This window comes from Lutjanus erythropterus, chromosome 7 (assembly GCF_056507025.1).
Source record: "Lutjanus erythropterus isolate fLutEry1 chromosome 7, fLutEry1.hap2, whole genome shotgun sequence".
Lineage (NCBI taxonomy): Eukaryota > Metazoa > Chordata > Actinopteri > Lutjaniformes > Lutjanidae > Lutjanus > Lutjanus erythropterus.
Window position 1 is genome coordinate 21563079 of NC_139323.1, and position 17093 is coordinate 21580171.

A 17093-nucleotide genomic window follows, 5' to 3' on the forward strand; every position below is an offset into this window, starting at 1 on the left:
AACTGTGATCTACGTGCAAACACACTGCATTTGCATCTTACAATGAAAATGCACACATACTAAGAAGAGGTTTACCATTTCATATAGTTCACAGTAATATTGGTATCATTTTGATATGATAAAAAGAAAATCCTATTATAATAATGGATATATTCTGACTTGTTGATATGGCATCATATAGGTAGACACAGCAACAACAAAAAAACATGACTGAAAGTGAAAGTAACATTGCTCCGTGCTCCATGTTGGGGGAGTTAGTAATAGAGGGGTGATTTCAGTAATGTGGTTAAAAAAAATTCAGATAGAGTCTGTTAGATGCTGCAAATATAAAATGTGACACTCCTGACTGTGTTGTCTGATTACCTCCTAGGCAAATGCTGAAGCTCGAGTATTCACACAAGTATGATTTCTTAACAGCTTATTCAGCTTTATGAATGCCTGATATAATAGTTAGCTGATGCCTCTCCTCCAGTATCTTAAAGTGTCGTCCTCCACAGATGCCTGGTATATCAACTTTTGCCAATAAAGGAAACGGTCACTTCATTGCCTCATAACTCATCTGCAGAAATAGAGAAGTAACTCAGCTGTGCTTACAGGTTAACAGATGCTCTATAGTATTTTATTAGTACTGGAAAAACTTTAGCATTTACACAACATATATGGCTCTGTAGAGTCAGCTAAATAGTCAAGATGGTTTTTTTTCTTTTTTTAACCATCTCCAGGCCTCAAACTGTGGATGAATTTGGCCTCCCTTATCTACTCCAGCAGACCACATGGCCTTTAGCTCGCCGTGGCTTCAAGGTCCCATTATCTTCATGAATTTATTGGGTTAGACGACTGACTGAAAACAGAGGACTCAAACACTCAGAACTGTGTTGGTGCTGTGGTGCACATAGGTGTTACTTTGCTTTTAGTCACAACCCTGTTTTTAAAATGAGTCATATTATATAAACTGCTATTTGAAGAAATTTCTCTGGTAGCCAAAATAAAACAACAGAAATGCTGCAAAACTAAATTAACTTCTTTGGGAATTTCTTGCTAACATTTCCAGAATTCTTGTATGTGTATGATTTTAATTTAACACATATATGGCAGTAGTTTTTGCTTTTGAATCAGTTTTGTATTCATTTATATGTCCAGCAATGGTGTCCAGTGCTGCTGTTGGTTACAAAGGTTTTTTCCAGCGCAGCAACATTTATGTCCTGCTGAGGCAGCAAGCTGGAGGCTTTGTAGGTTTGTCTGATGCCAGTCAGAGATAGAAAGCAGAGATAAAAACTGAGCCTTAGCTTCCCTAAATGTAAGTAACATATAGGTAAAAACAAAAGTAAAATATTTACAGTGTATTTGGGAAATAGGGTTTTATCAACACAACAATGCCTAATGATTAAATGAAATTATACAGAGAAAGTTTAGCCATTACCAGTCATTTAAAATGCTTAGGAAGTATAAATATATATATATATTTTGGCCAGTAATCAAAACAAGAATTATCTTTCTGGAAGTACTTTATATTTTATAAATGGCATGTACATCACATTGAAAGGCATCAGACCTGTATGTTTGCAGGTCTTCATTTCTGTATACTCTAAAAATATATCTTTCTGTAGAATTTAGAGCTGCAACTGATGATTATTTTCGTTATCGATTGAGCTGTTGATTATTTTCACGATTAAGCGATTAATTGTTTAGTTGAATAAAATGTCAAACATTGTGAAAAATGCTCATCACAATTTCCAAGTGCCCAAAGTAACATCTTCAAATTGCTTCTTTTTTCCCCAACCAGCAGTCTAAAACCCAAAGACTCTTTATTTATTCTTGTAAATGTCAAAGAAAAGCAGCAAATTGTTGCATATACGAAGCTGGAAGTAGAAAATGTTCGACTTTTCGCTTGAAAATTGACTGATCTATCAAAATAGTTGGCATTTATTTTTTTGATCGATTAAACGACTGATCGTTGCAGCTCTAACAGAGTTATTGCAAAGTTGTTCACATTGTTACATGTGTTGGTTCATCCAGGACACATCTGAGGAGGCCTTGCACTCACTGGTTTGATCCATTCAGAACCAGATTTAAAAATGGCCACCTTTGTCCGGCGCGGCTCTTGTGGCGGAGGAGATAAGAGACTGTGCGAAGGCCTTTGAACCACTGAGCTTCAATGACAAGTTCAGCTGACCTTTTATTTTCCTTTTTTAAATTGAAAGCAACCAGTTCCTTTTCTTCCCCCCTAGCAACCAATCAGTCCACTCCCAATTTGTAGGGATTTCTTTGAGCTTGTCTGTGTGATGTTCCACCTTAAAACTCTGGTCTGATGTTCCAGTTTTTTGTTTTTCTGCATCCTAACCTGCTGCTGCACCCTCCCTCTCCCTGTCCATTTGCATGGCAACCCTTTAGCAGGCCAGCTGCTGCTGCCCTTTTCTTTCTTCATGTTGAATTCTAATCATTACTTTCAAAGGAAAGCGTCTCCAAAGCTCCTTTATCAAGTATCCGTATTGGGAGGCGGCAAGCCGCTGTACGACACCCACTCAGGCTGCTCTTCTTCTACTTATCACTTCTGATCTGCACACCAGGAACAGGAACCTGCTTTTTTAAGTTTGGAGAAACATAACATATGGAAGAAGAAGGTAAGGATCATCAGTATTAGAATAGTGGCAATTTGCTCATGTGTTATTTTTATTTATTAAGAAGGAAATTGAGATTTTAAATTGCAGCTGAAGAGTTAAGTTTCAAAATAAGATAACCACCATTTGGAACAATTGGGCTAGTTCTCTTAGAAAATGTTTAGCATCTGTGAAAAATTATATTTTTACTCTTGCAATTATGATGTTATCATTGAATATTTGTTTATTTAAGGGTTTATGTAAGCGTGAACATACTTAGATACTTTGCTCACTTTTTTATTTGTAATATGATAAAGTATTCAACTTTTTTTGTCTTTAGGACTTAAGCGTACACATCATTTATGTTTGATTAAGATCACATCAATCAATATAAATATGAACTTAATTTATATAGCACCAGTATAAATCAAATGCAACCCCAAGTGCTTGACATAAAAATAGCTAAAAGAGATAAAGTTTAAATATGAATAAAACATTTAGTGAATCAAGTAAAGCACATAAAAATTAAAAGTAAAGTGCAAGTAAAAATAAGCCACACCAGATAAAAGCCCAATTAAAAAGGTGTTTCCTTTTAAATATACTCTATTTTCTGTTGTCAACATAATAGAATAAATATTTCTTTTTTTTTTTTTTTTTTTTTAAATGACAGTGTTGTAGGTTTTGTGGTTAAAAGATAGTCACTGATTAGAGGTCTTAGTTTGTGATTAAATGAAATGATAAAACAGATCATTCAAAACTGCATCCACATCTTAAAACTCTAGTAATTTATGGCCTTTGATAAAACAGGACAATAATTCAAAATTATGAATTGCTACCTTACAAATTAGTTAAATAATATGTGAAACTGTATAAATCTGAGGGTTTTTTTTTATTTCCATGTCCAGTAGACAAACATAAGAGGGGCCTCACATCTGTTTCTGACAGTGTTTCACATTCATAAGCAGCTGAACACAGTTTGATTAAACAAATCACTGCTTTTATAACAGCGATGGTTTTGCCTTGAATAAATACACCACATGTCAGCAAAGCAGTGTGTATTATTTGTCAAAGAACCGACTGTTCTGTTTGCTGTCAATTAACTGTTTTTCTGTAACAAAGGTCATTACCGAAGCAAAAAAAGACACAGCAGTCAATCATAAAAATGCCACCAGATCAGCAAAATCAGAGTAGTCTCTATCTTTCTTCTGTGGACTGTGAAGGCCTGTGAATTTTGGGAATTAGGGTGCACGTTTAGAAGTTCTGTTCTTCTTAGGCTATTCAGGGATCTTTCTGCCGCCCATGGTTTATACCTTATGCTCGTTTATGGACTACAATTTCGTCAGGGAAAAGATCCCAAAGACCACGGGTGTTTAACTCAGTTTCAGTCAAGGCCACTTCACCATTATGGCCGCCCCCAAAGAGCCAGTTGTAAATGTAAGACTGTGTAAATGTATCTACTTCATATAATATTATTATTCAATTATTATTGGTTTTAGAAATAATTGAATAATTAATAATTAGCTCTGAAAATAATGGCAAGCAGACATCCATGTTACAACTAATACACAGTTTATGAAATGTATGAAAGATACAAATTAGTACATTAATTTGTAGAATAATTAATATACAATAAGAAAGAAGTTGGGCTGCACGATATGTTGGAAAGGTCATATTGTTATTATTTTCAGTGGAATAGCAATTGCGATATGTGATACCATAAGTGGGAATGATCTTTTTTGCATTACAATTTACATTTCTACTGAGAAAAGCAAATTAAAATCATATTCATGCAATATTAGTTGGTGTCTTTACCAAAACAAACATGTCTTCTTTCATCTGGGGACCAGAATTTTTATTCCAGGGCATCTCTGCAGCATTACAGTACTTCATTATAATGCTGTTTTCTCATGAATTTTATCTTTTTTAGAAAAATTATTATTTGGTTCTGGTTATGCAATTTGGATATCACACCTAGACATATTGCTATTTCAATATTATTGCGATAAAATTTGCAGCCATAGAAAGAAGACACACTGGTTTGTCTCCTTTAAGCACAAATATATATTCGCTCTCCCATCTCTATTTAAACTGCCTTTCCTCTGTGTCAGCTTTTCCATTCCTGGACATTTTGCAAGGCTGCTACTGTTACTGTTACCATCTACAACTCTCCTCAAGACTCCTCAAGAGCACCACAGCTGGTTAACTGATATTAAGATATTACTTATTGCACTGAAATTGAGATATTGTACTTCCTTCATAAAGCATAAAATTGTAATATGCAAATTATATTCTTTGCAAGCTCCCCGGGCTACATTAAATGAGGGCTGGATTTGGCCCGTGGGCTTTGCGTTTGACTCGTGCCATAGACACTCAGCAATTCAGCCAAGACAGCCTAATACTGCCATAACTTCAGACTACAGGAAGTATATCAAAAAGGCACTTATTAGTTTCTATTCCTGAGAGTACAATAAAATCCCCAAATACTGTGTCTCTAAACTATCTTTTAAACCAGATCTTACACATTTACACTTTTCTATGTGATCTTCTTTTGATAACTAATGTAGTAACTATTTTTTCATTTCCATTCACTGAATGTCTCCTGAAAACCTCTGTTATGAACTATTAGTTTATAAGCACGGCATGTGTGACTCAGTAGTTTACAAACCCATAAAAAAGCCAGAAAACTTTGATCACAAAGTATACTGTAGAAATCTAAATTTATGAATAATGTGTGCTCAACATTCAACCTGCAGTCAGATATTTCAGTACCTTTCCTGCATGTCGTCTTCCTTGTCCTCATCTTCTCTCTTTCTTTTTATGTACATGTAAAAAATTATCTGTGTGTGTGATTTGATTCTAGCTGTGCAGTGATGCCATGAGGTTGATTCTGGTTAAACCCACCAATGCAACGCGACGTTTTGACTCGACCGGCGAAGTCTTCCATGATGGAGACCACGAGCACTGTACTTCTGGAGGTCCATCGCCTCTGACAAAATCTCCTGAGGGAAGGTGTGATCGCTACTCAGGTTCCTCTGTGGAAGCCTTGTCTTCCCCACTGGACACAAGTCTCTGCTGTGGTCCATCTTCACCCCATGAAGGATCTAATAGAATCAGTCCACCTCGAGTTTCAACCCAGATGTCACCACTGAAAACCCAAAACCTAACCTTATCACAGCTGAACGATCAGGACTGGCTGCTGCTTTGTGGCCAGGTCAGCAGTGTAGGAGATGATTCACTGTCAGTAGAGAGAGCAGGGACCAGCATGGGACATCCAAACCACAATGACAGATGTGGCTGTTCCTGTCCTGATGCACACCACCAACATTCAGAGGCTTCCAGTTTTCAATCCAAACCGGGCCCAGTCCAAGACTGCCTCTCCAGAGTTTCAAACAAGAGAAGCCTTTCATCTTCACCGCACGTCCTGCCTTTCTCTCAGAGCACCCAAGCGCTGAGCACTCGCCAGGTTTTACCACAGCAAACAAGCCAAAAGGATCTTGTGAAACCTACAACAAAGCGTCCACAGGATAATTTCATGCTCCAGTGTGGCGACCGAGAAGGTCGAAAGGAGCTCCTGCAGCAACAGCCTTGCAATCACTTTAAACTTAAAGACAGCGGTCAAGCAACTTTATTCAACATCCCTCTAGAGTCCATCGAGTGTGCTGAGACCAATCAGAAACTCCACCAGCCTGCTGTCACCACAGACCTCAGCTGGAGAGGGCTGTTTGGTAAAGAACCACTGTTGGTTCAGCAGTGTCAGACGCAAGACTCTCACTGCTCGATGAGCGGCGATCAAACCTGCAAGTCGTCTGGAGATCCCTCTATCGTCCCCAAGTGCCGTCACCTCCCTCACAACCCTTTAACCAGCACTCAGAGGGTGAAGAGGTCGTCTACTCCAGTCAGTAACAAAAGTGTCCAGTCCCTCTCCATCAGTCAGTACAGTTCACTGGAGAACCACGATTTAGTGGAGGACAGAGTGAGACAGCGACAAAGTCAGGTACATGAATGTTCTTTAAATGCTGGAACTTCCTGATCTGTTGTTGGAGGTCATTTCCTGAATTTTAAAGAAGTCTTATGGAAATGCTGAGTAGCTTTGTCAAATGGCAGTGTTGTAATTGAACTTAACTACTTTCAGTGTTGTAGGTCTAAAATAATTCTTACATTCCCAGTTGTAAAACCGTGGAACCAATGCACCAAATTTAAAAAGAGTTTTAATATTTTAGTCAACTAATGCGTGCCATAGCCAACAGCATGCCGACTTTCTCTCTAAATTTTGCTAGTGGCGACTCTCCAAGGAAAATAAAGAGCGGTTGCATCTCTAAACTGTTTTTTCTCTTCTCTGGGAAAAATTGTCTCTTCTGATTGTAAAGGTTGCTGATCCCAGACCTATATGTACACATACAAAATGTATATATCAAGATACCGAGCTAAAGTAGTCTATGTCCGTTAAACACAGGCAGTTGCCATTGTAGCAAGGCAGTCATGTGTTCCCCCATGCAGATATGTTTGACTTTTTCTAATCATTAAACAATCATGGGAGGGTGAGGCTTAATTCTATTCACAAAAGGCATTTTTATAACACTCGACTGTGGTAAACAGATGTTCAGGTGATATATCAAATAAGAACTATTACAAGGGGAATGTTTATTTGCACAATTTTCCCCATTCTTGTTGATATTTTTTTTTTAATTGTTTGTATTTTTGGCCAAAATATGAGTATTTTCCCCAAAAATGCTATGGTTTCTCCAGCGTTTGTTGGTAGGATTGTAATTAAAGACGCAAACTTTCAGCAGGCTCCTAAAGAACCTCATTTTAACCTTCTAATTAAGTTCTCTCCAGTTTGCTGTGGTTTGCATTTATTATGCTGTATACCCCTCTTTAACAAAGTCCAGTTCCTTATTGTAAAAGCAAAAGATATTTTCTTGTTTTGTTTCTTTTTAGCAGTGCTAAAACACAGGTGTTACCAATGATACTAATGGAGGTTCAGTTCCATTCAAGTCAAACAGAGTCGGGGTGCTGCTATTATGTATGTTGGCTCACTGGGGACCTTATTAATTAGTATCAGTACACTCTGCCTTTCATGTCATTGTGGCTGCTGTGAAAAAGGTCTATTTGATGCCCTGTGTTGACTGTCTTACTTTGTTTTGCAGACAAACTCTCAGCACCTCAGTGGATTAAGACTCTCCATCCCCAAACACACTCCTCCACCTTCTGACACCTCAGGAACTGGTGATGTAGTTAATGGGGATGCAGTGCGGCCTCTGAGCAGCCACGGTACTTCTAGATCCAGTCTCCACTCAGGCCAGCAGCCTCTTCAGCTTCTCCACAGCGCCATCCTGGAGGACGCCTTCTCCAAAGTCATCAGAGAAGACTCCAGCAAGGCCAACAGCGAGAACCTGACCAGAGAGGAGGGCAACGTACCACAGAAGAAGAGCAAGGACATCAGCTACCGGCTGGGTCAGAGAAAAGCTCTGTTTGGGAAGCGCAAACAGTTGAGCGACTACGCACTGGTCTGTGGGATGTTTGGCATTATCGTCATGGTGGTTGAGACGGAACTGTCGAGGGAATTTTACAACAAGGTACACCAGTCCTCTTCAGACTCACTTTATTCATAAAGAAGGGATGCAACAATATATCTAATATCGTGATATCTCAATGTCATACTGACTGTGACAATAGCCCCTGTAGATATCACATGTTTAATTATTTTAATTTTATTATTTTTATTTTATAAAATGACTGCTGCATTGGTTTTGTTTTGCAATTGTACAGACAATTTGTGCCAATTTTTTGCACATGCTTAGATCATGGCTCTAACAAATGCAGCACGAATCAGATTTCTTATTTAATAACAACATAATTGTTCTGTTTTTTTCTTTGTTCTTTGATGATAAATATCGCATTTTGGGCTTTTTATCATAGCATTATTGTACAGTGAGTTTTTGCATCCCTATCATTAAGCATAAAAGATGTAAAAAATCTGTACTGTAAAGCGGAAATATGTTTCATGCTGTAAAGCATTTTGACACTTTGTACAAGAGTAACAGTTGTCACCAATCTGACCCTTTAAATGATCCTATTAATGCCAACAGAGAATAGCTGTGTTTCTAAAAGAGGCAAGTTTTTGGACCCCCATGAGCAACTGTAACTGCTGATATGTGTATATGTGTGTGATTTGTTTTGATCATTCAGCATGTCTTCACAACGGGCTGCACTCTCCATGTTTTTGTCTTACAGGAGTCCATATATTCATATGTACTGAAAGGCTTGATCAGCCTCTCCACTGCTATTCTACTTGGGCTCATTGTGATGTACCATGCCAGAGAAATCCAGGTATGTGGATGACTTAAGAGAGTACAAATGATTTGTGATACATCCTGGGACACAAACATAGATGATTTATTGGCTCCGTTTAATAAAATGCCATTCATAAAACAAAAGGCAATCAGTGCCTAACTAATCACTTCACCACTTAAAGCTGAATTAAAAAAACAATGTTAGTGATAAACATCTCAACTGCATCAATGAAATATTACCATCAAAGCAAATAAATATTCCTTCATTATTCTTTTGTGGTCAGTTCGGTCATTTTTAATAGAGCTATTTCCGCTGCAGGAACCTTCCCCAGAGACTATGTTTTTTATTTCAGCCACAAGTTTTAAAAATCTGCAGCAAGTTTTTGATCATCTACATGTCAACATGAAGCTAGAGTTAGGGAAAAAGGAATAATGATGCCTGTTCATCACTTTACTTGGCGTCATCGTTCGCAAAAATTATTGACGCATAATCTTTAGACCACAGTGGAAACACAGACAACAACAGGCTGAAAGAACCTTGTAGTTATTTGAAAGTAGTTCTTAGGACTAAAGGTTCTGGGCACTTTGCATGGAAATGCAGCTTATGCAGAATTCATCATTCATTCATCATTAGAAAATCTTCTTCTCTTGTCTTCTTTCTCTAGCTCTTTATGGTGGACAACGGAGCAGACGATTGGAGGATAGCTATGACCCTTGAGCGCGTCCTCTTTGTCATGTTGGAGCTCCTCATCTGTGCCATCCATCCGATACCCGGCCAGTACGTGTTCACCTGGACCGCTCGGCTGGCCTTCAGCTACACGGCATCAGTAGCCGACGCTGACGTTGACATAATCCTCTCTGTGCCGATGTTTTTGCGCCTCTACCTGATTGGCCGGGTCATGCTGCTCCACAGCAAGCTGTTCACAGACGCGTCCTCCCGCAGCATTGGAGCGCTCAATAAGATCAGCTTCGACACTCGTTTTGTGATGAAGACACTGATGACCATCTGCCCCGGCACAGTCCTGCTGGTCTTCAGCGTGTCCTGTTGGATCATAGCAGCGTGGACCGTGCGTGTATGTGAGAGGTATCAGCTGCAGACTTCTCAACCTCCCACCTTTTCTTCCTCTAGTAACTAGTTGTAATCACCTCCTGTTACAGCCAGGTGTCATGTCTCTGCAGGTATCATGATGCACAGGAAGTGACCAGCACCTTCCTTGGAGCGATGTGGCTGATCTCCATCACCTTCCTGTCCATCGGCTATGGCGACATGGTCCCTCATACCTACTGCGGGAAGGGTGTTTGCCTGCTGACAGGAATAATGGTGAGATCTGGATACACTGAGCGTTGCCTCTTAAAGTACTGGTACATCCATAGGGAACTGAAGCTGTTATATCACTCTCATCAAGGCCACCAGACTTCTTTGACCGATACATTTTACCTTTGCAGAACACAGGATTTGCTAGACTACTACTGCCTCTATCATTTAGTTCATTAATTATATTGTGTGACTTTGGTAAAGGTTTAGTTTTACATGCTAAAACACCAAAGTCACACAATAACACAAACAACATGCCGATCAAAGCTGTGGTAGACCAGCAACTCCCATATTCTGCAAGGTAAAATTGCTGTTTTTGTCGAAGGAGTCTGGTGGGTTTGAAGAGAGCAATATAACGGCTTCAGTTACCCTTCGAAAAGGGCTGTCTGAAAAGGTCTATCTTACATTTCGACACTTAAAACAACGAGCTGATCCTGTCAGCGACGAGGACAAAAACTTTTAATGGACCCCAAGGATTAAGTTGCAGCTAATGCAAGCTGCAAATTCCAACACCTGATACCCAAAATATATAAAAATTGAGCCCTGGTTTAAAATACTAGAATTACCTCATAATTTGTAAATATTTGTAAACATCTGTACATATAATTATAGAATTTGTACCTAACACCTGCCTATCACACTTGATTATTGTAGTTCCATGGAATTTCTGCTTATTGCAGCTTCATTTTTTTCTACTTTTATAATAATGTTAAATACCAGTATAAAGCCTACTCTAAAATGAGTGGATATATAGATACTTGTGTTCTTAGTGTTACTAATCACTGCTCTCCTCCTCAGGGAGCGGGTTGTACAGCCTTGGTGGTTGCTGTTGTTGCGAGGAAGTCAGAACTCACCAGAGCCGAGAAGCACGTCCATAACTTTATGATGGACACTCAGCTCTACAAAAAGGTCTCATGCATTCAGACATGCAAATTTATTGTGTTGTTTTTTAATAATTATTAATAGCAAATGTTCAGTCTGACCAGTAACACAATTTTGTTTATTTTACTACGTTAGGTCAGTTTATGTTTTGTCTGGTTTTCAAAGAGCTTTACAGAGGAATGTTATCAACCGTCAGTCAACAAAATGATGTGATATAGCATACTAGCAAAATATTAGTGACTGTAAATGCTATTGGAAACAGGGCATTACATTCCTCTTCTGATGGTTCCTCTGCGTGATGGTGTTTCCTCTTTAGATAAAAAACACAGCAGCCAATGTGTTGAGGGAGACGTGGCTCATCTACAAAAACACCAAGCTGGTGAAGAAGATTGACCGAGCCAGAGTACGCCACCACCAGCGTAAATTCCTGCAAGCCATCCACCAGTAGGTGTAAATCTGTCATCAGCAATGAGTGCAGAGTTCAGACAAACAAAAAGAAGTCACTCACACTCCTCCACAGGTCACCATCACAGGTTATCATAATAACAACATGTAGATATATAGGGCAGTTTGATGACATGTTTATGCATTTACTTATGGAAGTTATCTCTGCATCTATTTTATCTGACACATAAATGACTTCAGTTCTGATTTTCTATTTTAGACTGCGAGCAGTCAAAATGGAGCAAAGGAAACTGACTGATCAGGCCAATACAATTGCTGACCTTGCCAAGGTTTGTATATGTGGTGTCTTTCATAATTTTTAAAAACTCCCCACTCAGAAACATCCTTTGGATGTTTGACTCTCACTCACTGCGCTGAATGATGTAGCTTGTGTGTAGTTTGACACTAGAAGGGTGTTTTACATCAAAGTGCAGAAGTGTCTCTGTGCTCACCTTAAATCTTTCTTTAACACGGGTATGCACCAGCAAGAATTTGTTATATCACAGCTAGTTTGGAAGCCAGTAGTGGTCCAATATGCAGCATAAACAATTGTGATGGGGCAACTGGAAGCAGGGGCGCCGCCAGAAATCTTGGGCCCCCTGAAAGATTACATAGATAATACTATTAAAATAATATTAATAGCCCTCAAAGGGCCCCCTGTCAGGCCCGGGCCCTTAAAATCGTCCTAACGTGTCCCCCCCTGGTGGCGCCCCTGACTGGAAGCCTCCAGTACACACTAGGAATGGACATGACATGAAGCAGGAGGCATCTTGTATCAAGCAGCTGAACTTTTCAAATGAAACATGTATTTATAGATTCAGAATTTTTCAATGACATATGATGTTTTATGAGAATTTATGTTGTTTACTTACCTTTTGTTATGACGTCATAATAAATACTACTACTACTACCAACAACGACAAAAACAACATCAATACTACTACTGCTACTAACAATAATAAATACACCATATTATGAAAAACAGATGGGGTTTACATGTTCCTCTAACAAAATGTACCAATAATTATTCTTCTATGCCAGTTGACAAATCATAACCTTTTAGAAAACCTATGTTTATTTTGCTGGTGAAAACTTACATTTTGTATTTTTTTAGATTAGATAAGTAGATAAACCTAGAACAGGGTTTTCAAAGTCTGAGACTTTGTCAGACAAAGCTGGTACTTCCTCAGTTCCTGAATGTTTACTGAATTATGTTGTTATGCTTACATGGTTTATGTTATTTGATCCCATAGACAATCAACAGTTGAACCAAGATAGTCCAATATTATATTGCTCTTTAACATGATTTCAGACTACACCAAATAAAAAAATATCTGTCCAAAGGTGTATTAGTTTTTACTCTTGCAAAGTGTGAAGAACAGCCACATTGAGTGGAACTATTTGAACTCAGTTTTTAACCAGATCACACACAATTAGGCTGTTTAAGTTCCTTTTGTTAAGTAAGGTAATATTTTTTCATTTCCATTCACTGAGCCTCCCCTGAAACTGTTTTGAGCTCCCCTGGGGAGGACCGCCTCCCACTCTGAAAACCACTGGCTTAGAACTTTCTGCATTGAGTAGAGAGGTTCCTCACTCCTCTGATGTCTCTTCAAATGGACCCCAAGATGTAAAGTCAGACGTGTGATCTGTCCTCTCTGTGTGTCCAGACTCAGAACATGATGTATGATCTGGTGTTGGAGCTGCAGCATCGGAGCGAGGAGCTGGACAGGAGGATTGTAGCTCTGGAAGAGAAACTGGACTCCATCCTTCTCAGTGTGCAGTCGCTGCCCGGTGTGCTTTCTCAAGCAATAACAAAGCTACAAAAGGATTTCCTGGACGACTTGGCCTGTCGGGTCCACTTCCTGTCATCCTCCCTGAGCTCTGAGTGCTGTTCAGTCCCTGTCAGGCAGCTCTGTCCAGGGTCCGCCACACCAGAGACACCACACAGCTCCTAGGCCTCACTCAGTGCTCTTAGTCTGCAACCTTTTTCACGCTGGGAAGGATTTTCTCAACATGCACACTCTGTTTTTGTAGTAGCAGCTCTCTGATTCACATTCATACAGTTACACACATTCACCCCTGGGAGTTACAGCTACCGCCTCATACTGAGCAGCTCCAGCAAGAGAGGAAGTGCCTCAGTTGGGGGATTCTAGAGGAAGGGGAGATCATTATTCCTTCATTTCCTCTACTCAGGCAGTACAGAGAGCAGGCTTTCACCTACAAATATACAAACATGAGTCACAGAGCCTCCTTTGATTTATAGAGGAAGATGATTTTTAAGTAGGGGTTTAGTAGTGTTAAATACAGAGGTGAGTAAACTGTAGTTTCCTATCATTGATTGATACAGTTGATCTAAAAAAGATGAGTTAAGTCTCAGCCTCATTTCAAAGAGATGAATAAACTGAGTTTAGTTGGGTTTACCGCCCCACTATGCCCTAGTTTGTAACACATGGCTTCATAGAGAATTATAATACAACAGTCATTGTCAATAAAATCTATGATTAAAACTGATTATCATAGTTTAGATCTTTTGCAGTGGGGTTGAATAAGGTACTTATTTAATAAGGTATATCCATAGTCAGTATATTACCTACAGTAGATGGTAGTCAACACGTCCCACTTTTAAGAAGCAGCAGGAGTACTAGTGTAGGAACAAAGCAATGTGCTACTGTGGACAGCATCAGCAGAAAAAAAAATGTTTTAAAAAACAGTATCAGTTTAAGTGTACACTATATTTAGAATATTTTCACCTCTTTACCTTGCCATCAAAGAATGTCTAGCAACTGGAGGGCTCTGTTATATAATCCGAATATCGCTGTCTTCAAAGCCACCAGACTCTTTTGGCAAAAATAGTCATTTTACCTCACAGAACATGGGAGTTGCTGAGTTACAGCGACAATTTTTTTTGAGAACACCTATGAGATAACCAATTATCTTGCAATATTTAATTCAGAAAATCTAGCATTATGGAACTGGAAACTTCTCCCTAAATAAGCAGCCTTGATGACTAATTATCAAAGGTTGTCTGTCTCATCAGGTGTCCCATTTTATATGGGAATGCACAGCATTTTAATCCTTTGTCCAACTGTCCCACCCATTTTTCAAAAGTCAAACCACTAGGATTGGGGAAAACTGGAGGTCCCACCGAAGTTTTGCAAATTTAGGTGGAATATGATGGAAACTACCACAAAGAAAAGGATATAAAGCTACAACAAAGACTGGGAAAGTACTTATCTGTTGTCTGTTGTGTGCTACCCAGAGTACAAAGTGTTTATTTCTTTAAGTTAGATAGACATCTAAATTTTAGATGTGTCATCATTGGCAATGTGCCCAACGCTGTCACAAATCTACTCTTTCGTTTTGTAGGGATCTGGTCACCTTAGAAGTGGGAACTGAACTGGGTATGAAAATGATGAGAAAGGCAACTTCCCTTTTGTGGATGAGATTGTGTAAAGTGGATGAGTGAATCTGCAAAACAAGCAGAGCAGTAACAAAAGAACAAGAAAGGTTTCTATTAAGGTTTTAAACATTTAAATAGAATACTCTTAACTGGAAGACGTGTGCTGCAGTTTGTCAAGACTGCTGCAGACTGACCAGAACGACAACAACAAAAAACGATTTTTAAGTCACTTTAAAAAAACCCCCAAATCATTCAGATCTTTCTGTTTCTTTATATCCAAGAGTCATTTTTCCTACTCCATTAGGATATTTTTTCTGCATGTTATAATAAATGCGGTCCTCCTTCTGAGAGAGGTGATGAGACATAAAAAGAAGAGATTGTCAACTGTTGATGATTATTTTTAAAGCAATAATCTTGTGATGGCAGTAAAGATTTCAGAGCTGTTATGTGTAGTCTCAGATGGTCAAACAAAACTGTTGTGGTTATGCCAAATGCCACATTAAAGCCAAGAGGGAAAGTAACGTCAGGACACCGAGACCTTAGACGTTCTTTAGAACCTCCTGAAGGTCTAACATTTATTTGTGTCCAGGGCCTTTGTCGTTTACTCTACTCACATCCTCGTTTTGTTGTTGTTGTTGTTTTTGTTTTGTGCTCATTTAAGACCTAATTTCCATATGCTGATTTGCTGCTTCTTGTAACTTTTCAATATTTTTAAGTTGCAAACTTACAAATCTTAAGAAATGTGCAGTAGAAATTAAATTTATTTAAACTTAATAACTTTGAAACATCATAGTTCTGAAACCTTTGCTTGTGCTTCACTGGCCTTTTGCACAACATTAATATTTTAGGATGTGTGTATGATGTACTTCAGACATTATAGAGATACTGTATAACTTGTAATACTTAAAAACTTTTTGTAGCAGTCACAGAATTTTCTTTAACTCTTTTTAATACTGATACCACAGATAATAAAGACTTTTTTTTCCCTCCAGACCTCAAAATTTTGTTCTGCACTACTCACTCAATCAAAAATACATGTATACTTGTGTTGTAAGTTTCTTTGTTTGTCTTGGCAGGACATGTGAGTAAATAAAGGCAAAATGTGTCTGGTTGTAGGAAATTAATTTATACACTTCAGATGAAAAAGCTGTGTCCACCAATACAAGACCGGGAGAACAAATTTAGATGTTTTAATTATTATTTTTATGATATGTTGCCTTTAATGAATGAATGAATTAATCTATTTTTATAAAGCACCTTTCATGCACAGAATACAACTCTAAGTGCTTTACAGTTCAGAACAAAAACAAGTTGAAAACCATGCACATACATGAGGAGGACGGGAGAACAAAAGCATTATTTGTAACAAGGAATTACAGCAGTTTCAACAAGAATAAATGCACAACAGTTATAGGCTGTATAAATAAGATATAGTCTTTGACTGGTAATAAACTACATCAAAAAGATATGTTTTGAGCTGTAATATTTAACGGCTGAGTGTTCCATATTTTCAGGTTGTAATAGCTAAAGGTTTTTGAGGTGACCTTGGAAATAGTTAAAAGAGCAACTGTGGAAGAGCATGAAGTGTATGTGATATAGAAGTGGCAAGGCCATTTAATGCCTCAAAACTAGAAGGACTTTAAAATTAATTCCAACAGATACAGTAAGCTGATGTAGGTTGGATAAAACAGGCGTTATGATTCTCGTTTTTGCTTTGTTAAAACCATGGCAGCAGCAGTCTAAATAGTCTGTAGTTTTCCCAATGGCTGCTTTTGGTTTGATAGTACAGTAGTTAAAACGGCTACAAACAAAAGCACGAACACAGCTTTCAGCACCGGGCTGTCACTTAAAAATGATAGGAAACACTGACAGGACCTGTATCAGAGAGCCAAAAGGACACCTCAAAAACAAGTGTGTTTTTGCCTGATCACTAAAAAACAGTAATCAGACATATATAAGGAAGTGATAGAGGCAATGTAGGTTGCACTGTGTATAAATAGCAACTCTACAGGAAAGCACCCAATCTTTCCTATGTACCCAAAAGACAGATGCTCCTCTCACACAAACAACACATCCCTTTGATTTTCACTGCTCTACTTTGAACTGACTTGGCCTCATCCACTTTCAGCTCCCGCCAAACTGAAGAGGAGATAATTGCACAT

At 38.6% G+C, this 17093-nt stretch overlaps 1 protein-coding gene across 2 annotated transcripts; it reads left to right on the forward strand.

Moving 5' to 3' along the window:
• The first annotated feature begins 1901 nt into the window (after nucleotides 1-1901).
• Nucleotides 1902-15172, forward strand: kcnn1b (potassium intermediate/small conductance calcium-activated channel, subfamily N, member 1b). 2 transcript variants are annotated; one of them, XM_084723202.1, is made up of 10 exons: nucleotides 1902-2621; nucleotides 5458-6591; nucleotides 7745-8173; nucleotides 8832-8927; nucleotides 9556-9974; nucleotides 10070-10211; nucleotides 11004-11114; nucleotides 11404-11531; nucleotides 11752-11821; nucleotides 13199-15172. In XM_084723202.1, exons 2-10 carry the CDS (start codon nucleotides 5473-5475, stop codon nucleotides 13484-13486), a joined length of 2802 nt encoding a protein of 933 aa, XP_084579328.1. In that variant the 5' UTR covers nucleotides 1902-2621; nucleotides 5458-5472; the 3' UTR covers nucleotides 13487-15172. The 2 variants fall into 2 exon arrangements, 1 of the variants encoding a protein (XP_084579328.1); XR_014771211.1 differs by lacking the exon at nucleotides 13199-15172 and having other exon boundaries at nucleotides 11404-11639.
• Nucleotides 15173-17093: the final 1921 nt, after the last annotated feature.